The sequence below is a fragment of the Phyllostomus discolor genome, chromosome 4, assembly GCF_004126475.2.
Source record: "Phyllostomus discolor isolate MPI-MPIP mPhyDis1 chromosome 4, mPhyDis1.pri.v3, whole genome shotgun sequence".
Lineage (NCBI taxonomy): Eukaryota > Metazoa > Chordata > Mammalia > Chiroptera > Phyllostomidae > Phyllostomus > Phyllostomus discolor.
Window position 1 is genome coordinate 195,610,274 of NC_040906.2, and position 24,526 is coordinate 195,634,799.

The 24,526-nt window shown below is 36.6% G+C and overlaps 1 protein-coding gene across 7 annotated transcripts in view; it reads left to right on the forward strand.

Moving 5' to 3' along the window:
- The window catches only part of STXBP5 (syntaxin binding protein 5), a 131,351-nt gene that overhangs the window by 100,960 nt on the left and 5,865 nt on the right, over positions 1–24,526 (forward strand). For 2 of the 7 annotated variants that reach the window (XM_036024858.1, XM_028508813.2), the window contains exons 20-27: positions 207–266; positions 368–415; positions 4,477–4,527; positions 10,153–10,392; positions 13,374–13,743; positions 14,038–14,203; positions 17,694–17,805; positions 22,379–22,599. In XM_036024858.1, coding sequence (XP_035880751.1) covers positions 207–266; positions 368–415; positions 4,477–4,527; positions 10,153–10,392; positions 13,374–13,743; positions 14,038–14,203; positions 17,694–17,805; positions 22,379–22,599 — 1,268 coding nt within the window. The remainder of the gene's footprint in view (positions 1–206; positions 267–367; positions 416–4,476; positions 4,528–10,152; positions 10,393–13,373; positions 13,744–14,037; positions 14,204–17,693; positions 17,806–22,378; positions 22,600–24,526) is intronic. The other 5 variants (XM_036024860.1, XM_028508814.2, XM_036024862.1 and 2 more) reach the window with 3 other exon arrangements.

Genomic DNA, 24,526 nt, shown 5'->3' on the forward strand with positions numbered 1-24,526 from the left:
GTTGTTCTGCCATGAAACATAATGCACTACTGACTGCTGTTCTTACTGTGGTACTATAAGAATTCTTGTTAACTGTATTTACTTGTGGCCAGACGTATGGGCACTTGTTTCAGAAGGTATCAGATTATTTTGTTTGTGCTGACCCCTGTGACAACTCCGTGTTTGTGACTGACTGTTTGCCTGTTCCATTGTCTTCATTTGTGTAGGTTCTTCCTCACCACATAATTCAGATGATGAACAAAAAATGAATAATTTTATAGAAAAGGGTATAGTATCTTTATTTTAAAGTGTTTCTTTTAATTATGTTTAATTCATTTAGTTTACTTTGAATAGATTTTGACATTTTATATCAAAATGTTGTTTTCAGTGAAGACCAAAAGCAGAAAGTTTTCCAAGATGGTAGCCAGTGATATAGGTAGGAAATAGAAATTTCTATTTTGTTTCTAATCCTTGCTATATGCAATGCTAACTCAATACCAAAAAATTATCTGATGCATTGCATTTATATATATTAATTTGTTATTCCTATGCTAAACAATCTCTTGGGCTGTGTTTCTTCTAAATTCATTGGGCAGTAATTATTAAAAATCAGTAAAATTGGAGTTGCAGTTCTTCCTCTGACTTACAGTGTGAATTGTTCTATTAATTTTTATTTTTGCTTTACGTTAAAGCAGGGTTCAATTTATGCCATAAGTAGTACAACTTTATACTCCTGTGTTTGAAATTTATTTTTTCCTTTAGAGTTTCATTTATATTTTCTTCTACCTTATTTCATCTTCCTTCTATTATCAAGATCCAAAATTTCAAAGAAATGCTTCTCTAAAAGATTAACTCTTTTAGTCTGTAATCTGCACTGTCCTTGAGTTAAATGGGAATTTTCTAGGATCACCCCTTCCCCCACCAAGTAAAAATGAGCAATGGAGAGTGCTTTATATTAATCCTTTTGTTTTTATGAAAAGCTTTGAAATGAATTATTCTAAGGTTAACAAAGTCCAGAAGTGGTAGATTAAATATATAATTAAACTTTGAGAACACAATTAAATTAGTGTTTTTGCTCATAAAATTTTGAATATTCTCTGAAAATTTTCAAAGGCTTAAGAAACAGTATATGTTCTCTTTGAAAAGAGAACAAATTTAATCTTTGGTGTCAATCCAAAATTTTGTTATACTGTTATTATTTATTTCCCCCAAATTCCCACCACATTCTTTGAATTGTATGAAATTGGATGAATTTCTAGATGGCTGGAATTGGCTTACTTTGTCTCAACTGACAAAGTTTACTATATAGTAAAATTAAATTATAAAAATTCTGAGAAGTGTTAATACTATCCGTGTTGTCTGCATGTTGTAAATTGAACCCTGTTTAGTCATATTAACGTTGGCTGACTTGGCACCTCTGGTCTCTTTTAAAATAAAGTGGTTTATTCTTGGGCAAAGGGCTCTTCATATATGGAAAATCAATTATTTACCTCTTTGTATTTGTGGGTTCAGTTGGTAATAGTTAAATCACTTTAATTAATTATGTACTAGCACAGTAGCATAACACTTTCTCAACAAATTTTCTTTATAATATATTTTATCTTAGTGATACTTTAGAAGTTACTTTACTGTTATATAATGTAAAAAGTTAGAAGGGACTTTCCTACATGTAGTTTATAACTTACAGAATTTAGTTACATAAAACTTTCATGAAAACAATTTAGTACATAATTAAATTTTTGGAATAATTTCTCTGTCAGATTTTTTGATCCTGAAGTTATATTTCATTGTTAAATATAATAACTACTTTTCATTTTTTCCTATATTTTGAATGGAATGTAACATGAATATTTGAAAGATGTCACTTAACAGATTTCTTAGGACTGAGAACATTATTATTGGAAGTATAATTCTTAAATAACAGCCTTGCTTTTATTTAATGTTTTTAGCAAGTTTTTCTTTTTTGTCAATCCAGTTTTTATAGTTATATCTATTGAGAAACATGTTAACTTTATTCAGTTTTTCAAACTGTTAGTTACACAATTATACATAATTATTTTTTACCTTCACAAACCACTGTTACATCTTCTAATTTGCATACAATTTATTTTTGGTTGGAATCTTTCAGTGTCTTTTTAATCCCAAGATACGTCCAAAGGTCCACGTAAGGAAAGCTCACTTCTGAATGTGTCCTTCACTCAGATGGAGACTGCCCCACTTGAGACTGTAAAGTTTCTGCAGCTTAAAAAAAGACGTAGCTTATCTCCCTGCATTAATGTCAAGTTTTGTAATAAGACTTATCATAAAATATGCTAGTGGAAAAAAAAACATAAAATGTCGATGAAGCATTGGGAAAAAATTCTGAGGGTCTTCTGAAGACCCTTCTGTCACGATGTGTTTTCCATGTGAAGCCCATGGTGTCAGAAGTACACAGACTCCTGGGGCATTCTGAACTCGCCGTTTCCTATCACCCAGTTTCATGCCTGCTCTGAAGTACCCTGCAGCTCATAAAGTTACCATCTCTCTCTTCCTCAGTCTGCAAACATTTACAGCTTCAGCTTTAGGCAGTTCTGCAGTGGCCTAGTAAGGTACAAGAAGTAAGCCTGGAAGCTCCTAGGCTGACACTGCTAAAAGAACCCCCTTGCGTGACATGCTGACAGAATGTCTTGGCTCTTAAACATTGTCCCATAGTTTCTCCTACTCAGCTTTGATCTGATTCCAAATTCAGTCCTAATCACTACACTTTACACTTCTACATTGTATAAACTAGTTACTGACGTTTGTAAACATTTGTTGTGGACTGGGTTGGTGAGTTAGTATTGGTTTCTATCTGAAGGTGCTTTAGTTTATGGAGCTTGCTGCTCTGCATGTGGGCCACAGACCAGCATCAGCATCCTCTGGGAGTTTGTTAGAAGTGCAGAGTCCCAGGCGCTAGCCCAGGGGTACTGAATCAGAATCTGATTTAGCTGGATCCTCAGCTGATTGATACACACATTCAAGTTTGATAAACACTAGTCCCCAAGACTTGGACTAATTGGATCATAACAGCATGATCGGGTGGAGAGAGGCAATCACATCATCTGATTCTAAAAGAGTATCTTTAGACTGTACCAGACCAATTTTTTTATATCACATAACATGTACATTGTAAATATATTAACAGAATATGTCCATTGTACCTATGATATTTGCTGAAAATCTCTGAATTCTTTCAGAAATGTTAATGTTGTATTTTAGAATATAGTTTGGGCATATAATGTCTTCTAATTTTAATAGAATTGACTATTATATACAATAACAACCATTTATACGAGATCAATTAACCATAGATTTCATTTGGCTATTTTAGTTTTATATTACATTTTACTTTTTAAATGAGATTGATTAAGTCAGAATGAAAATGGGAAAAAGACTGATTCATATATTTGACCCATTGTTATTTTTTCTTTTTTAATAGTGAAGCTTAGAAATAAAAACCTGACTTCCCCCCACCTCTTCACAGTTTGCCTAATGCCTCTTTTCTGACACTGGGTCTGTCATTTTTTTTAGATAACTTCCACTATGTGCTATGACTGGGTTTCTCTTTGTTTACATGGCACCTTTATGGACTAGCAGGGTCTGTGCTTTAAATACCTTCTCATGGTGCAGAATTTATCCTGACACACACACTCATGTGTTAACAAATGCTTTTTCAAAATTTCACATAGGAAGCACTGTTCTATTTGCATCTACGGACACTAATCTAATAGATAGAGTTAAACAACTCTATCTAACTTTAAATCACTTCCTGCATGAAGGCAATAACTGATTTTGAGGATGAAAGTGAATTCCAATAAGTTTATACATGGGTTTTTTATTATAATTCTAAGTAAAAAATCAAAATCCTGTAGTTTACATTTTTGTAAATATTGTAATTTTAAATTGAGCATGGCTTTGTTTTTGGGTTTTCACGGAAACATAGAAATGTGTTAACTTACATCAAGAAATAGTTGAGCTAACTGATTTTATAATGTAATCAAATAACTTAATTTGATTGCAGATAGAGATTTGTCCTACATTCTAGAGATTAACTTAAAAATAATGAATTCACTAGCTATGAAGATGAGGAGATGGAACGGTTTTTTTGTATTACTTACCCAAACGCAGTCTGTTGCCTCTCAGTCCTCACCTGCCACATCTTTCTTCTGAGAAATGACCTTGCCTCTCTTAGGGAAGCCTAACACTTTCCTTTGAGCCTAAGAAATAGTTAACTGAGTATAAAAGGCTTCCTTGTTGAAGCAAGAGCTTCAACTACAAAAAGATATTATAGCAAGTAAGTACATACTTATTAAAAAGCTGAAAGTAGGATTTATTTTCCACCCATATCATTAATCATTTCAATTACCTTGGCATCTAGATTTAGTAATACACATTCGCCTCTGTCTTCAAGAGCAGTTGGTGTTAATAAGTATGAATCAAAGATTGTTCAGAAGTTTAAAAATGCATTTTATTTTTCAGCAAAGATGTCAAGGAAGTTAAGCTTGCCTACTGACCTAAAGCCTGACTTAGGTAAGTAAAGTAAATAAAAATCCATACTAGTTAAACTCCCTTTAATGGGAAGACAAGGAAATCAGAAGATTTAAAATTAGCATAGACTAGATTTTCATCAGAAATCAAGTTTAAAATGACTAAGATTTTAAGGATTAATAGCCCTTAGAATGTCACCTATAAATTATGAAAGATATTTATAAAATTAAGCAAATCAAAGTAATACATTTCCTCAGCCCTCTCAAACTTATATCTAAACAAAATGTAGTATAAGATTAAGATTTGTGCAATTTCAGGTTAATTTCTGTTAAAAGTTGTTATATTACATTTACCCATCTGACAACTTCTGAACTCTACAATTTATAAATCTACTTTATAAGAATTTAATATTTTCAAAATAAATTACTAGTGTTTTATATTATAATAACTCATATCAAAGAGTCATTACTTTCTGTTGATAATAAGTTGAGGAATACTTCTTTTTATTTAGCACCTTCTGTGCAACTAGTCCATTATTAGGAAAATAGAGTGAATGTATTCACACATTTCTTTTGCTTTACATGCGGCTTAAAAACATCTCCCTGATATGCCAGCAAGGGACAAATGAGATTTCAATAAAGATAAAAAGATTTTATATAATAAATATTTAAAGCATAGCTTCTTTTTAAACACATTTTTATCTCTGAAATTTTTATTGCCTTTAATTGAACAAGAAGTATGACTGTAAGGATGATTTTATACATCTTTGTCTTAGAAATAACTAGACTTTCTCTCTAGCATTTACTCACCCATCTCGTCTTCCCACTGTTCTCTAGATTCTTTAACTCTCTTTTTATGCATAATACAAAGTTAAGTGTTGGTCAGTTTCACCATACTGACTTTAGCATTCCTAAATCATAGTCTTCCATCGGTTATACTGATAGAAAGCATGTGATCATGAGTGAGTAGGCATAATATCTTCTGCTGGCATTAATAAAGGGTTCCATCCCTGAACACAGGAAAAACGATCTAGTAGAAATCTATAGTAACACTGGTGTTTAGGGAACATGAATTAATCCTAGAACACACGATAACATGTTTTGAGAACTATAGTTCCTTCACTGTAGAAATGAAAGATGTATTCTGAACCCAATTGTACTTGAAGCTTACAATACACATCTTTTTCCAACAACAGGATCCAGACTTTTCATGAGATTCTCGGAGGCCTAAAATTTCAATAATATGAAATACTACTAGTTAAAATGGGTTTATATCTTTTAGTATCTTAAAAAGGGAGAAAACACATGCACAGATACTTTTTAAAAAATATTTTATTTATTTTTAGGGAGGGAAAGGGAGGAAGAAAGAGAGGGAAACATCCATGTGTGGTTGTGGTTGCCGCTTGAGCTCCCCCTGCTGGAGACCTGGCATGTGCCCTGCCTGGGAATTGAACAGGCGACCCTTTGGCTCACAGGCTAGCACTCAATCCACTGAGCTACACCAGCCAGGACAAATACTTATAAAATTAGTAAAAATATCAGTCATTTTTAGAAGAACACTCAGTTCTTTAAGTTATATAAATAATTTAATCAAAGTATATACTCAGTGCTTTTATAGATCATCTTTAGATTATGTTTTAGGGTTTGTGCTATATAAATTCCCTAAGCCAATTACAGTTTTGTTTGATATGTGCCTTGAAACAGTCTCCATGTTGTCTAAGTAGTTTGCCTTCAAGTCATTGTGCTGTTGAACTATTTTTTGATAAAGATTCTTAGCCGGTCATTGTTTCCATTGGCTGGGGAGTTAATGGTGAAAAGCAGCTATATTGATAGGATCAAACTGTGAGATACTGCTGAAGCAGGTGAGGCCATTAGGCTGTCCCGCAGCTCTGAAAGCTTCTGTGAGTAGAAACCGCTTTTGCTTACAGGGAAATTGTGCAACAGTACACTTTCACTCTGACCTCGCCTTTCTGGATTCCATGGCCCAAAGTGCAGGAGCCATGGGTGATACTGTTAGACTTCTGGTGTCACTCCTCAGGTGTCTGCCACAGGAGACAGGACATTGAACTGTTACAGACTTGGATGTGTATGAGTTTTTTGTCCTAGTTTTTAGTCTGACCAAATACTCCTGTTCGCATCATGTTTTGATTTGGGGATTCAGATTTTTTGTGTGTTAGGCTCTTTGTGAGGAGGACAGGAGGCTGTGTACAAGTAGATGTTCTGGGCATCCAGAGAGTCACACGAGAGCAATGATTTTATGACACCATTGTATCAGCTAGCGGTGGGTCGAGGCATTAATGACAAATTTTAGCCGAGTTTCGATCTGCTGGAAAGACCACTCGTGAAGGTGTTTTTTGTGTGTGTGCATGTGTGTGTGTGTGTCTGAAGACCGAACTTAGTAATACGCAGTAATAGCCAAAACCCTCCAGTCACGCTGTTGATGATATGAGTAACCCTTGTTTTGTCTCATAGAAAGTTTTAGACTTGGACATGGGCACAAATCCTAACTCTTCCATTAACTAGCTTTGCATCCCGGGCAAGTCATTTGACCTGTCTGAGCCTCTGCTTTATTATTTGTTAAATTGTGACAATAATACTTTTCAGGGTTGTTTTGTGGATTCAATAAAATGATAACTGTTATGTGGATTCAATAAAATGATAACTGTTAACTACAGTATATAACACCTGGTAGACCTTGCTGTTTTCATTTCTGCTGTTGTTACTAAAATTAAAATTTCTATTCCATGTGTTTATCTTGCCCGATTTCTAAAATTTGAGCCACAGCATATAACTTAATAGCTGTCAGGGGAAGTTGTAATTCATGAACTGTTAGAGATTCTAACTTGTTTTAAAACAGTTCTAGGCAGATAAAATAAGCAGTCTGTAAGTTCAAAGTTGATTCTGGTTCACTTCATTTTTTCATTTGATATAGCTTTAGGAATTTCTTTGGTAATCTGATTTTTAAAGGGAAGACATATAATAAGCATACATTTGTAGTTTATGAATTTTATATGGTTAAATTAGCTAATTAAAACATTTATTTGGCCTATGAATTAACATCTACAGTATAGATTGTTGTGAATCATCTATTGTAATTTTAATAATTATCAGTAAGAGTGTTCACATAGGTTAATTTACATTGAAGTTTATATTAAATTTTCTTATATCACTGATTTCCATTTTTATCACTAGATCACAACTGAAAATATATATTCATTATTTTGTATATGTATGTTTTATTAAGGTAACAAAAATATTTTTATTACAAAATAAATTTAAAAGTTCTGTTATTAAAATAACTTTGGGAGCTGTAAAGAGTTAATATTTTAAATGAGTATCATATCACAAACTCTCAGTGATAAGCTTTTGCTATGGAAAGTTGTTTCATTTACAGTAAGTAGTTCTTTACTACTGTGTAATAATCTGTAACAGGAAGTACCATCTCAGGCAAAAAAAAGGCATCTTCAGAAACTATAGAAATGTCTCATGCTCGTACATAATTAGTAGCTTTACTGTTTTCTGAGGCTAGCTATAATCAACATTGTATGTAATTACTTGGGGATATGTTTTTCAATCTATAATCTAAATTTGATGATAAAAAGCTTTGGGGGGCATAAGTAGAATTCAGTTATATCCTTTTTATTTAATAAAATACTTAGAATTTTAACATGCTTTTTTTTCATGATATTATGAAGTCATTTATTTCACAATAGCATTGGAAGCATGTGATTTGAGGAATGGTTTTTTACATGTGAACAGTAGAAGCTTTTAGAAATTGTAATATATCCCATTGGTGCAGCAGAAATGCATTGGTATAAATACTTTCAACTTCAGATCTGTGTTCAGCAAGTATTTATTTAATAGTTTCATATTCAGGGCATCAAAATGTTACAGCTCTTACATCAGGAAACAAGATCACTTCAGAGTGAGGCCTAAGACAAGTTAGAAGTAGTTACAGAACGAGTGCCATGTTCTATATATAACCATAGAACTATCAATGCCATGGAAGAGATAAAAAGGGCAAGATAGCATGGGAAATATAGAAGCTAAAGAACTTATGACACATGGACATGAACTAAAGGGGGGGGATGTGGGTGGGAGGGGGTGTGCAGGGTAGAGAGGAATGAAGGGGGGGAATGGGACAACTTGTCATAGCATAATCAATAAAATATATTTAAAAATTTAAAAAGACACTGAGATTCAGAAAAAAAAAGCTGGACAGTTTTGAGAATCAGGATAAACTTCATAAAGAAGACATTACTTGAGGTGGAGACCAAGCACAATCTTGATAGGTCGAGAAAGTGGTGAGGCGGGGGCTCCAATCACAAACAAAAGTCCAAAAGCACGCACGTGCAGGGTGTGTTGGGAGAACACCGGCTGGCTGGGTTTCTTTCCCACAGTGAACTGAAGCAGGGCAGCGTTGGAAGACAGATACTCCGTGGAGAGCCTTAAAAACTTGAATAAGGTTATAGACATGAACAGTAGAGAGGAACCACTGAGGGTTTTTAAAATAGAAATAATAGAATGGTAGCTGTACATTATATTACTTGAGTTGTGCTGTAACAGTGACAGCGAAGGTGGGGAAGTTACTTGGGAATGTGCGGTCACCTGTATGAGTGGTAATGAAGGCCTGAATTTGGGGTCCGGGACTTGATTGTCTATGGAAAGGAAGGAAGGGAGGGAGGAAGGGAAAGAAAAGAAAGAAAGGAAAGAAAGAGACCACGGGCAAAACAGTTTAGGTCGTGGCATCCCATTGGTGTAGATGTATAGGGAAAGGGGAGAACCAAAACTGGTTCGTTTAGTGTTGTTCCCTAGGAGGACTGGTGTGTCATTGATATAAAAAGTACTATCAGAAGAACTGAGAGCCTTGGGGAAAGGACATGTTTCGATTTTGCACAGTGAGACATAACAGCAAAATTGCCCATAAACATTTCGAAATACAATTCCAAGAGATAAAAGGGCAGGGCTTAAGGCAGACTTGAAATTGGCCGCAAAGACGGTAGCTGAAAGCTACTGAGGGTTTACCAGCAGTGTCTCTGTCATTGCAGATGCAGCTGGGAACAGGGAGCATACCTGATACAAGTTACACATTGTGATAAAAAATACCCCAGATGAATGTGAAGTGCAGTTAAAATGGCATTCAAGAAAAATGAAAGCTAAGTTTTTATAGGTTAAAGGCTTTCATCCGGGCAGATCTGGGGGAAAAGGTGCATCATACAGTAAATTTGAAGGTAGAATCAGAGTACTTCTAAATGCATTTTTAAATGTAGAAAACAGAAAATACCCACACTTTTTTAGTTCTACCTAATTATGAAATAGTGTGACCGAAGGAGGAAAGAACACTATGGGAAGAGAAGGTGTAAGAGCTGAAATTAGAAAAGCAGCCAGTACGCCAACACAGCGCTGCACTGAAAACCTAAAGATCACACTTCTGAAAACTCACTGGGATGCACCCAGCTCAGTTATGAGTGGTGGATTTGTCCGTTTACATTTTATAATTAAGCGAAGGAAGAAGTATTAGCGTGAAAGTACATTGCTTTTCCAATTAAAAGATTAAAATTAAATGTTACAGATATTGCCTTTTTGCAGATTGTTTAGCTAAATGTATACCAAACAAAAAAAAAGTGATATTCTATAACAAGCGATCTCGCATTTCAAATCATTTTAGATGTAAAAGACAATTCCTTCAGCCGATCCCGGAGTTCGAGCGTAACCAGCATCGACAAAGAAACTCGAGAAGCCATCTCCGCTCTTCATTTCTGCGAAACGTTCACGCGAAAGGCTGACTCGTCTCCTTCGCCGTGCTTGTGGGTTGGCACCACGCTAGGAACGGTGCTCGTCATTGCCCTGAACCTTCCCCCGGGAGGGGAGCAGAGGCTCCTGCAGCCCGTGATTGTGTCTCCTAGCGGTGCGTATGCTCGGGGGCCGCACTGGCGCTGCAGGTCTGACCGACTGTAACGCCGGGGAAGCCTTTGCCTGTCATTTTTCAATGAATCTAAGAATTCTAAAATGTCAACTAAATGGAGATTGTTACAGTTGTGTGTTTTTAATAAAGGAATACATGGTGGTGAGGGGAAAATGCAGACAGCTGTAATTGAACAACGGTGAAATAATTTAAAAATGTATTTATACACACATATATAAGTAAAAATCTGTATGCACATGCAAAAAGAATACATGGAATAGATTGAAGAACATCGTTTATTTCTACAGCTACTTGGGTTTTGCATTTTTTAACTGTAGGATCGTGTCTAACATGACGACTGTGTAAGAAAGCAAAAAAACACCCTTCTGCTCCAGTGCACTCCAAGACACCTTAAAATATTATGTTTTCTAAGCACAAGGTTGACACATGTACAGGAGAAAAACAAAGGTATATTTTTAAACGTTAATACACTTGACCATTTTTAATCTTTAAATGTGAAGTCTTAAAATAGATTACTTTTCTGATTTGAAGTATTAGGTAAAGGTAACTTAGTAGCAACTTTTAAGGAAAAACGCACAGTGCTTATATATTGAAAACGAGACTAAATTTCATCAAACATATGTAGAGCCTGATAGGTCTGGAAGTAACTGGGTATTCTGGTTTCCACGGGTAGTGTCTGCTGATCCAGACAGAAAAAAGTGTGATTTTGGTCATATTTCTTGTTTATAGAGTAGACTTTAACAATACTTGAAATTAAAATGAAATTATATATTAATATATAATATATAATTATATATTAATTATATAATGCTCCTTTCTGAACTAACTTTACATTAAAGGAAGTTTGATTTATTCAGCTCAATAAATATTTTGCTCTTACTAATCTTATTTTTATTAGTAAACAACAATTAAGTGTATAGGGAATAACTGGAAAGATGAAAATAAAATGTTAATAGTCATTATCACTGAATAGTGGGATTGTGGGTAATTTTTATTTTCTTTTTATGGATTTGTAGTTTTTTATTTTTCTACAATAAACATGTATTAGTTTATAATAAGAAATATTTCCAATAAATAAAAATGGAAAAGGGGTTAAATATAGATAATTTACTATTAATACATATAAATATTTAAGATATTTTTAACTTAAAATCAAATTAGCTGTAAACCTACTTTAATATAAAATAATTATTGTATGTAAGAGGGAATTTTTGAGTCCATTCTCAATGGTAGAATCTTTGAGGTTTATTTTTTAATAACGTACCTATGTTAAAATATAATAGTTACATTCATGCCATATTATCTGTATTGTAACTGAAGAGAAGAGAGCTGTTTTTTAAGCAGACAGGCTTCTGTGCTTCAATACCTGAAGTAGTGTACTTTGTTCCCAAATTTTTTTCCCTTTAAGAGCAGAACCCACCAGTTACTGCTGCTCTGCTGGAAAACATACAAAATCGTGCTAACTATAGGACAGCATATATTTAAACATTATCTTGGAACATTTTCAGGAAGTCTGCATGCTGGGATTACTATATCCCATATATGTTCGCGTATACTATAAACAGTTCCCAAATTAACAGACTGTTTAAAATAGTTCAGCTGTCTATGTAACAGACCTAGACTGCAGACTAAGGTTTCTAGATTTAGCAAGTAAAATACAGGATGACCATTTAAAGCTGAATTTCAGATAAATATTTTTTGATATAAGTACCAAAAATCCTGTGTGGAATTTGTAAATATAATGCAGTATTTGGGACAAACTCATACTAAAATATGCTCATATATATCTAAAATTCTAATTTAACTGGATATTCTTTATTTTATCTGGCAACCCTGCCATTGATAAAATATATAAATACAAAAAAGAAAGGAATGATATCTTGTCCTTTAAGAAGAATTTTGAGAGAACATTGGAAACTCTTTCTTTTAGAAGTAAAAGTAAATAATGGAAAATTTTTTACAAACTATAAAATATTATAAATGTATAAAGTAATATAAAATTAAAAATCTTTTGCAATAAGAACTGTTGTAGAATGCTAAATCAACTCTATACCTCCCTTCCATTGGTTTCCAAATCCTTGATATTAATACTCTTTCAGCTTACTTAGAAATGAGTATAAAGCATTTACATTTTCAAGGATATGGGGCTGGGGGAAAAGGTGGGTCCCATTAATTAAAACAAGTAAAGAAATATCACACCTAAATTAAGACTTATAAGTTAACCAAAATAATACCGTGAATGTATTTGACATTTACTGGTTAATAGTTTAAAAGGAAATTATGATTTTTGAAGAAATGTTTAGAAATATGTGGATTTTTTTTCCTATCGGCCCTGTAGATGATTTGCTGTCCATTCACAATGCAGTGTGAGCCACATACAGAATTTTCAGTTTTCCAGTAGCCATTTTAAAAAAAGTAAAAAACAGGTCAAGGTAATTTTAGTAACATTTTATTTGGTCTAATATATTCAAAATACTTTTCAGCTTGGGATCAGTATTTTTAAATCACCGAGGTACTTTACTTTTAATTTTGTTTGTATTGTGGCTTCACATCGGTCTGTGTTTTCGTCTCAGAGCATGCCACCGTGTGGGCAAGGCACACTTCAGACGCCCTGTGGCCACACGTGGCTGGTGGCCACGACTTGGGGCAGCTCAGTTCTAGACACCATCTCCTTGCTTTCGTGCTTGCTGGCAGTACATCTGTCAGATGTGAGAAAAGACACAGTTCGTGACATTCCACATTTATCTGTTTGGTGGCACTTACCTGTATTGGGACAAGTACTATCCATATCTTTTTCCAGATTCAGATATCTGAGGTTGGGATCCTGTCGGTAAGCCAGTAAACAATTTCAGCTTAGTATCCAATGTGCATATTTTGAGTATCTATTTGGTGTCTGAGTTGGAATCAACACATTTACTGTGTGGATTAACATATTCGTTATCTATGGGATCTCCATATTTTAGGTACTATATTGAGGTTAAAAGGGGCGATCTTGAGAATGGCTTTCCTGGACACCGCGGGCTGCTTAGTGCCCCCTGCTTATGAATCCTGGAGAGAACACAACGTTCCCGAAGAAAAAGATGAAAAGGAGAAATCGAAAAAAAGACGGCCGGTCTCTGTGTCCCCTTCCTCGTCTCAGGAAATCAGTGAAAACCAGTATGCAGTGATATGTTCTGAAAAGCAAGCAAAAGTGATCTCACTGCCAACTCAGAACTGTGCGTACAAGCAGAACATCACGGAGACCTCGTTTGTTCTCCGTGGAGACATCGTGGCGCTGAGTAACAGCGTCTGCCTCGCGTGTTTCTGTGCCAATGGACACATTATGGCTTTCAGGTGAGACTTCGGTTTTTTTAAAACACAGCAAGCATTTCCTGCCTCAAAACATATGAAAGAATTATATTAGTTTTGAAATAAATCATGTGTTTACAGTCTTATGAACTGAGAATCCAGCTTTAAAGTTAACAGCAAGCACACCTTTGAGGGGCACAAGTCAGTTTTGTCTCCCACTGGCGTGCACTCAGTCATGAGGTTCACGAGGCCCCTGGCGCTTTTTTCTTCTGTAACAACTTGTTTGGGATTAAAACCTGCCTTGTTCATTATTAACAAGTTGTTCACTTTTTCCTCAAGTTTGCCAAGCTTAAGGCCCCTGTTGGACGTGTATTACCTGCCCCTCACAAACATGCGGATAGCCAGAACGTTCTGCTTCACCAACAACGGGCAGGCGCTGTATCTCGTTTCGCCCACGGAGATCCAGAGGCTCACGTACAGCCAAGAGACCTGTGAAAACCTTCAGGTAAACAGCAAAACTACTCCTGTGGTTTCTTCAGGGTCAGTCTGTTTTCTGCGGCCCCTTATAGTGTCCTCCCAAAGCCCAGTCTGACAGTCAGAGGTCAGAGTTCTTGGGACAGAGAAGCAGAGAGGGAACTCGGGCGGCCCGCAGAGGGTCCCCCACGCGTGCTCAGTGACGCACTCTTCAGCCCCTCTGTGGAGGCGGCCTCTCTGGCCGGGGAGGGAGGCCCCTGAAAGGGTTGGAGGGTGAGAGGCAACTGTTCCCCGGTGCCAGGGCCAGGAGCAGAGCCGGTTCCCGGCAGCCAGACTGAAAAATACTGATGATTTCCAAGTGTATTAGGTCTGGGACCGATGTAATGGACCATCATAAACTTGGTGGCTAGAAACAACATAAATTTATCCTTTCAGATAAATTTATCATTTCACATTTATTCTTTCAAATTTCTGGAAGCCGAGAGTGCAAAATAATTTTCACTGAGCCAAAGTCAAGGCCTTGGCAGGGCCGTGCTCCCTCCGGAGACTCCAGAGGAGAATCCGTTCCTTGTTTCTTCCATCTTCTCGGACATTCTCTGACGGGTGGTTGTGCTCCTCTACTCTCCGCCTCCCCTTCCGTGTGTGTCAGGTTCCATTCTGCCCGTCTCTTGTACAAGGACACTTGCAATTGGATTTAGGACTCATCCACTCAAAATAACCCTGGATAATTTCCCCATGGTAAAATGCTTCATCAAAAATCTGTATCAAATCAAATCACATATTGCAAGGTGACATTTATAGGCTCCAGGGATGAGAATCGAGATGTCTTCCGATGGCCGTTATTCAGCCTGCTTCAAAAGGGAATAGGGTAGACCGCTGAGGTTCTCGGCTCTCTAGGTAGCTGGGAGTCCAGATGCTCCGCTGAAGGGAACACGGTGAGAGAAAATCATGCCCGTGGCAGACTGCCGAAGGGCTGGAGGTAAAGCCAGGGCAGCAGTATGGGATGTAGTGGGGGCAGTGTGCTGGCTCTGAGGCCAGAGGTTCTCTCTTTCCTTCCATTTAAACATTTCTTACAATGGTACCAGTTTTATCTTGTAGCTGGGACTAGAAATGGAAATTTATTTCCATGATGTCCACTTTTTCAAAATCTCAAAAATACGAATATTTGTATACTTCTTACAAATCTTTGTTCAGTCATTTAGGTTAACTTTATAGCTCAATGCTATGTTTATGAAAAGTACTTTTTTAAAAGGTGTGTGTGGTTAGATGATTGTTTATACCTTTCCTCTGATTTTTTTTGGTTTTGCAGTTGTTACGAGTTTCCCAGGAACAAGTTAGATCTTAGTATGTTTACTTTTCCTACCCCCTTACTTGTGTGTGTTGCAAGCACACAGTTGTTTCCCTGGTGTGAGGGAGAGCTGCTCCCATGTGATTTAGGAAAGCTGTGCTCGCCAACAGAAAAGCGCTTGTTCTTGGAACTTTCTGCAGAGTGAGTGGATGTATATTAGTGAAAAAAAAAAAGTGCTGGGCTCTCTAGTGAGGAATAATTAACCTTAAAACTGAGAAGTGCCCCAGGCCTACCTAACACATCTCAAAGCAAGACCCAAAAGGGTCAAACTCTTTTCTAGTATCCTAGAATAAAGCTCAAGATGACTCAGAAGAAGTAAAAAACATCTAGCACCCAACAAGGTGAATGCCTGGCATCCAGTCCGATTTCCTGCAAGGAGACAGGAAACAAGACCATTAGAGAAGGATAATCAGCCAATAGAGACAAAGCCAGAACTGACACAGATGTTAAAATTAGTACAGGAGAACATTAAAACAGTTATACCTGTATTCTTTATGTTCAAAAAGTGAAGACATGAAAGCTATAAGAGACCACAATTGAACATCTAGGGGTAAAAAACAGTGTTTGAAATGAAGAGTATGTTGGGTGGAATTATAACAGGTTATACAATATAGAAGAAAAGATTAGGTAACTTGAAAGTTTAACAATAGAAAAAGCAACTGAGTATTTAAACTTACCAAATTCATAACACTGAAACATATTAGAAAAGAAATTCTCATCAAATCCATTCCCTCAGATTCCACCTTAAGAAATAGAAAATGAAGAACAAGTTAAACCCAAAGCCCGCGGGGTAAAGAAAAATAATATTTAAGTGGAATCAGTGAAGTTGAAAACAGGGAAACAGTAGAAGAACATCAGTGAAACCAAAAGCTTGAGCTCTAAAACCAATAAAAATTGATACTGATTTCAAGTCAGACTGATTATGAAGAGAAGTTACAAATCATCAATGTCAAGAATGATTGAAGTGGCATTGTTATAGGTTCTACAAATATTAAAATGGAAGTATAACAATAAACTTAAAAAGTAGATCGTAAATGCAAATAGACAAATTTCCTCTGAGCCCCATATGACCAAAACTCACTAAGAAAAAATAGATCACCTGAGATCACCTGCTGTATCTGTTGAATTAACTGAAATTGAGGTTAGAGACCTTGGACAAAGAATATTTCAGGCCCAGACAACTTCACTAGTGAATTCTGTAAACATTTAGGAAGAAATAATACTAGTTCTATTTCTGAACTTTTTAGTCCAGCCCTCAGGAAGAAACTAAAAAAAAAAAAAATACTTTAGCTCCAGTGTAATGTAATACCAGAGCACAGCAGGACCGGTACCGGGAACCTAGACTGTGTGTTTGTTTTATACAGTGGCTGCTTGTCATTGGGCAGAAATGTAACCCCACAGCCTCACTGTACTTTTATTTTGCTTCTAAAGCTCTTCAGAGCAGCCTTGGAAATAGAGTCACTACTGTCCTTTTTCCTCTCTATGAGTTATCTACAAAGTCAGTAACATGTTAGTAACCTTTCTTGTCTCCAACTTTTATCATTCGGTGCTTAGTAGAACACGAACAGTAATTCAAAAAACTGACAATATAGAAAGAAGCCTTCCCATCTCTCAGCCATATTTCTGAAATTCCATGTCTGTGTTGGCATAATTGTCTTCCTAGCATATGTTTATGAAAATATAAGTCAGTGTGTCTTTCTGAATTATTAATTTTTTGACTCAGCTGAAGGTGGTAACTTCAAGACTGCATTTCATCATCACACTAGACTTTTATCTTGGTATTAACTTTTCTTCTTTCTAATGTAGGAAAAGCTAATTATCAATCAAGTTACCAATTCTTAATGATAATAAAAGTTGTGTGAAAATTTTATCAAAGATTGGAGTCTTCTTCCGGTTTAAGCAGGAATATCATCTTTGCTTGAAATGTAAGGAAGATAATCCAGCCAAAGTAGCAACAGCAGCAAGTCAGTCAAAGTCAGATTAGTTTTAATAACTTACTGTTGGACTAAGTCGGTGCGCCTTGGGTGGGATCATTTGAAATGTGCTCTTAATTATTTGTGAACCTCAACAGGTAATGTTAAAAGCTTAAGTTAAAGAGTTAACAGTGATGGTTTTGTGAGTCACAATTTAGTTTCCTGAAACTTTAACAATTACAATGTGTTTGATTTTAAAGGAAATGCTGGGTGAACTCTTCACTCCTGTAGAGACACCCGAAGCACCAAACAGGGGATTCTTTAAAGGCTTATTTGGAGGTGGTGCACAATCTCTTGACAGAGAAGAACTGTGTAAGTTGATTTATCTAATTTGTAATATTATCTTAAAACAAACATTCAAGCTGTATAATTTTTTACTTGTATATATTATTTCACCTTTGTCACAACAATGAACATATCCATGTTTTAGCAAAATACATGATATTATTTTCTGTTGCTCTAACGCAATTCAGGGGATTATTTTACTCAAGGAACCAAAATCAGAATAGTTTCAGGCAGCTAAAATGAGTATTTCACAGCTTGACATGAATAGTTTAGAAAGTATTTTTATTAACTGTGATCATTATTATTTTAACTGAGGACCTCTAACCAATGACCTTAATTTTGGAAAAGTTTTTACTTAAGCGTTTATTGCATCTTATGAAGTCTCCAGAACTATTCTCATTGCACTAGAAGCTTATTTAAAATAAGAAAATCTGGCTCATTTACTACCTTCCACATAACGGGAATGAACACATTAGAAGTTGCTCTTTGAGTAATCTAATGAATCAATGAATATTTGACTTGTTTTTCAAGTAGTAGGAGCTATTTCCTATACTTGAATTCCTTTTCTTTTATTCTCTTATTTTCCTAAAATATTTTAGAACTTTGTATTTGTGTTTAATTAGAAAAGACTGTAAGATTAAATACCAGTAATAAGCAGTGCAGTACAATGTTATTTTTAAAAACTTACCTAGATGAATGAGGATTAGTCAGTTTTAATTCATTTTAAAAAATGAAGACTGTGCAGGTCATGGAGGACTGATAGTTTGGAATAACCATCTTACTGAGGATAATAACACAAACTTTAAAAACAACATGTTCAGATGTTTGGAAACACCAAAGAGCTAACAATATAGTAAGGACAGCACCCCTGGGAAGAGCGGGAACCCAGAGTGGTGAGCTTGGCAACCGGAGGCCGCTTTTATTCTGAAGTGTCTTGAGAATCTGCTGTGGGAGGCTGAGATACTAAACTGGGTTAGGACTAGCAAGATGGGGTCCCAGACTGACAAGGGTGGGGACACTGATAAACAATCCCCCTCTTCTCAAGGATGCCAGAGGGTCACGCCTGAAGAGTAAGATGGACTGGAAGTAAATCAGCAGTGTGTGTGCCCGTGCGCGCACAACACACACACACACACACACACACAGGCTTTCCACTCAGCTTCAGATGACCTGAATGGCCAAAAAACTTCCAACTAGTTAAGATTTTTGCAGACTCCTCAAGTCCCCAGCACATGGCAGAAGCCAATGAAAGTGTTCTGCAAAGGAAGATGACGTGTCCATGTACTCAAACGATTTCTAGAAATAATTTTTCAAATACTAGTCATAAATAACCAGGAACCCTAGAAATAAACACTATAATCAATAAAACAGAAAAGGCAGTGAGAATAATAGGTACTTTAAATACTTCAGTTATCAGATAGAGACTACAAAACAATTAGCACATTATGTTCAAGAGGGTAAGTACCATGCCTGAACAATTCGTCAAGTAACTAAAACCTTTAAAAATCATGACAACAAATGTATAAAAAACTAAAGTGAAATTGGAGAACTAAAATACTCAAAAACCAAAATTAAAAACTTAGTGGATGAATTTGACCACAAATTAGATGAAACTGATGGAGAATTACATAAATTAAAGATTGGCCCAAATAAACCATCCAGAGTGTAGCACAGAGAAGCAAATGATGTAAAAACAGAGAAGATTAAAGAAATAGAAGCTGCAGGGAGAAGATCTAATATATATTTAGACCTTCTCAAGAAAGAAATAGGAAAGAATATGAAGAAGAACTATATATGAAGAAATATGCTTAGACATTTTTCAGAATTGGTAGAAGATACCTGTTCACATGTTCAAGAAACCTGTTGAATTCCAAGGAGGATAGTTTGTTATAAATTCACAGCTAGATATATTACATGAATATATAATTCATATGTTATATATACTATACTATATAGTATATATGGTATACCTTTTAACAAGAAGAAGACTGTCTTCTCAACAGCCAGTATGATTCTGTACATTGACAGAAGATAATACTTAATCTAGAATTCTATACTCAAAGTATCTGTCAAGAATGAGACATTTTTAGACAAATGGAGAAATAAAATAAGCCTTCCCACCACTCTCAGAAGAACTGTAAAGGATGAAAAAGAGAAAAATTAATCCTTGATAGAGTGTCAGAAAAGATAGGAAATAGTGCTTTGGAAAGAAAGTAATAAATACATAAATATAATTATATAATCTTTATAAACTAAAGCAAAGTCTCATGGTATGTGTGTACATATGCATATAAAGAAGCAACATTGACCTGTACAAATTAATCTGTACATTCACATAATGCCTGTCAAAATCCCAGCTGGGTTTTTGAACAAAGAAACAAGCTGTGTCTAAAATTCATGCAGGAATTAAAATGATCCAATATGGACACACACACACACACACACACACACACACACAAATCTTAAAAAAGGAGCAAGAAGATGGAGGACTCACATTTCAATTTCTGAAGCTACCACACATCTGTAAACATCAAGGTAGTGTGCTCCTGGCACGACGATGGGTACCTAGACGAGGGGAATAGAACTGAGAGTCCAGAAACAAGCTCATCTGTGTTTGGCCAGTGGATTCTCTACAGGGATGTCATGACATTCCAGTGGTGAAAGAATGGTCTTTTCAACAGAGAGTGTTGGGGCACCTGGGCAACCACATGCAGAAGAGTCAGGTTGGACCGTGACCTCAGACCATACACAAAAATGAACTCCGAATGGGTCAAAGACCTCAATGTCGAGAGCTGAAACGATACAACTCTTAGAAGAAAAGTATAGGTATAAGTCTTTGTGACCTTAGATTAGGTGATGGTTCTCAGATATGACACCTAAATCACAGGCAACTGAGGAAAAAAAAATAATTGGATTTCTTTAAAATTTAAAGCCAAAGAACACCATCAAGTGAAAGGACAACCCACAGAATACGGTAAAATATTTGCTAATCATATATCTGATAAGAGTCTACTATCCAGAATGTATAAGGAACTCTTACAGGACTCTTACAACTCAGCAATAAAAAGACAAATAGTTCGGTTTTTAAGTGTGCAAAGGGATTGAGTTTTTGTCCAAAGGAAACATACAGGTGGCCAATAAACACGTGAGAAGATGCTGAACATCATTTGTCATTAGGAAAATGCAAATCAAAACCACAGTGAACTACCACTTTGCACTTTCTGGATGGCTGTAATCAAAGCGGTGTGTACTGACAAATGCTCTTGAGAATGTGGAAAAATTGAAACCTCTTCATACATGGCCAATGAAAATGTAAAATGCTGTAAACTCGGAAAAATTTCGGCAGTTCCTCAAAAAGTCAAAGTTATGTGACCCAACAATTACGCTCCTAGGTATATACCCAAGAGAACTGAAAACATGTTCACACAAAAGTGGTGCAAATATCCGTATCAGCATTATCTGTAATAGCCAAAAAGAGAAGACAACTCAAAACGCCCATCAGCTGATGGGTGCCTGAACACAGTGTCGTCTGTTTGTGCAGTGGAGTATTGTCAGCCTTTAAGTGGGCGAAGTACTGTTGCATCCCATGACATGGTTGAACCTTGACAACGTCTTTCACACGAAAGGAGCCAGGCCCCAGGTGCTGCACGCTGTATGAATCCGTTTATGTGAGATATTAGAATGTGAAAATAGAGGAGAGAATTGAGTGCCAAGGGCTGAGAAGAAGGAAAGTGAAAATCGGTTGCTGATAAAGTTGGGGTGTTTTTTTGTAGTGATGAAAATGCTCAGGAATAGATACTGGTGATGGTTGCATGACCTTTTGACTAAACTAAAAATTAGTGAATTGTCGAGGAGCAAGTTTCGTGGTATGTGAAGTATATTTCTAAAGAAAGAAGTCAGTGCTGGGGGGAGAGGGAATGGGACAGCAGCCTTTCACAGAGTTTGACTTGCGGTACTTCAGCTGCTCAGGCAGTGAGGGTCTGGGTAACAAGGGAAGGGACGCTGTGAATACCCGAGATCTTTTGAAGGAAACATTTGATCTTTAGTAAGTGACAAGGCAAATGGAGAGAAAGAAAGGGATGTACCATATCTAACTTTTGGAGCCTAAAATAGAATACTGAATAAGTTCTTCGTTTTTCTTCCAAGCCTAAGCATAGTATTTTAAGTAAGAGACAGTGTGGAGTAAATAAGCTCAATTAAATCTGAATATTTAAATTTAAATCTATGTACTTTATTTAAATATCTTTAAATTAATTTACCTTCCGTTTTTTCCTGCACCTAGCAGTTTTTACTGTTATACAAACTGGTATCTGTATACCCAGTGTTCATTTCAATAAATAATGACCAGTCCCTTCTTTGCACAAGTCCTGTTGTGCATGGAGTCCAACGTTTATAGTGTGCACTGTGTTTTGCATGTTTGAAAAAGTATGTAAAACTTAAAACTATATGCTAAAAGAAAACATGTATTAATTATAAAGTGAAATATATAAATATTTCAGTTATATTGTCATTCAGTGTAAAAATTGTATCAGTTGGCAGGGTTTTACATTAGTAAAATTTCCATTGTTTGAGTCACTCTTTCGCTTATCAATTCATCCAGTTGGAGAATCTTCCTCAGGAAAGGCTTCGAGGAGTCTTGCGCAGCACATCCCTGGCCCCGGGGGCATCGAGGGCGTGAAAGGAGCGGCGTCCGGAGTCGTGGGTGAGCTGGCCCGAGCCCGGCTGGCGCTGGATGAGCGAGGGCAGAAGCTGGGCGACCTGGAGGAACGAACCGCGGCGATGCTGTCCAGCGCGGACTCGTTTTCTAAACATGCTCATGAGGTATGTCTGCCAAACAGGCCTTTACACAAAAATCACCTCATCGGAACAAGCATGAAAAGACTGTATTTCCGTAGTGTTTTTGTATCTGCTCAGGAGTTCTTGTGCATTCTCCATACAGTTGCGAGTTCCCAATTTTTGCCACCAGAGGGAACTACTACAAGAATGTCTCAGCAGCTTTGGTCTCTTACTGAAGTTCATCAGTCCGAGGGAACCTGCTCACCATCGGGCTTTTTCTTTGCAGCTGTTTCTTGGGAGTGCAGTAACAAGGCTCTTTCCTAAATGCCTCGCAGTCCACTACCAGTTTTCTCCCTCAGAAGGAAGTAATTTCCCTCTCTTAGAGATTCTTTAGGAAGATCTAAGTAACTGCAACTGGCAAACACTTTTATTCAAACCGCAGTCTGTCTGTATCTGTCTGTGTATACTGGTTCAAACGGAGGGGCAGTAAGATGCATCTTTGCAGGGGACTCGTCTGTATGAACTAGGAAATCATTGTGGAGATTAGAAAGGGCTTCTGTAAAGTATGGCTTCCTAACTGGTCTTCTTACAGATATGCTTTGCTGGTCAGCACAGTGCACTTAAAAAACTGAATTTAGCCCTGGATGGTGTGGCTCAGTGGATTGAGCATGGGCCTGTGAACCAAAGGGTTACCAGTTCAATTCCCAGTCAGGGCACATGCCTGGGTTGCGGGCCAGGTCCCCAGTGGGGGGCACACGACAGGCAACCACACATTGATGTTTCTCTCCCTTTCTTTCTCCCTCCCTTCCCATTTCTCTAAAAGTAAATAAATAAAATCTTTAAAAAAAAGAAACTGAATTTAGGCCTTTAGATAGAATACACATTTTTCATCTTGACACACAGGTCTGCTGTTCCTTGGTGCTTTACACTGGAGAGCATCACACATTCAGTTTCTCGCCTACACCTTGAGGACACTTCAAGTTTATTGTCTGAAAAATTCATATTAAGGTTTTATGTTTGAATACCCAGTCTAGCAGCAATAGATCTTCTGTATATTTTTCAGTCAAAAGTCATCTCTTTCTTGCTCCAGAGTGCTGACACCTAGAATGCATAAAAGAGGTAACTTGACCTGAAAATTTTTGTCCAGGGATTCAGAGAGATTCAGGGGTCTTCTGTCAGTCCTGGTACCAGCATGACACACACCTGCAATACTGCCTAGCAGCCTTCGACCTACAACAGGGGTTCTGTTGGCGTAACCCTGCACCTAACCGTGATCTCCAAAGCATGCAATACTTCAGCCCATTTCAGAATATATCTACACTCTAAATATTTAGCTAAGAGCTCAGTCTCAACCTGCTGGCTTTCCCCTCCTACCAGACACTCTTGAGTCATATTCTAGAGTATAACGAAGACAGTACATTGAGTTGGTTAGGATCATGGGTTCTTGAATCAGACAACGTGGACCCGAACCCCAGCTTCACCATTGTGTTACTTGGGGTAACCCCTTTAACCTTCAGTTTCTTCATGGTAAGAGGGAGAGAATAATCCTCCCTAACTCACAGTTGTTCCGAGAACCCAAGGAAATCGTGTAGAGAAAGTGTTTCACACCGTGCGGGCTCAGAGTAAATGCTCAGTCAGGTTTAGACGGCAGTAATGGTAGTTTTACCCTTTCATTTCCAGGTTCTTTAAGCATCATTTTTAGTTAAAATTAGACAACTGAAAACTACCTTATTTGTAAGTTATTAGCTTAGCCACCAAAGAATGTACTGAGCCAAAATTTAATTATGTCACATGTCTAAGAGATGTGAGGGTCTTCTAGGCTGGATCTGTTTTTAAAAAATTTTTTTTAATTTATTAATTTTAGAGAGCAAGGAAGGGGGAGAGAAGGAGGAGTAAAACATTAATTTTTATATTGTTCTATGTATTATGCACTTATTGGTTGATTCTTTTATGTGCCCTGACTGGGGGGTCG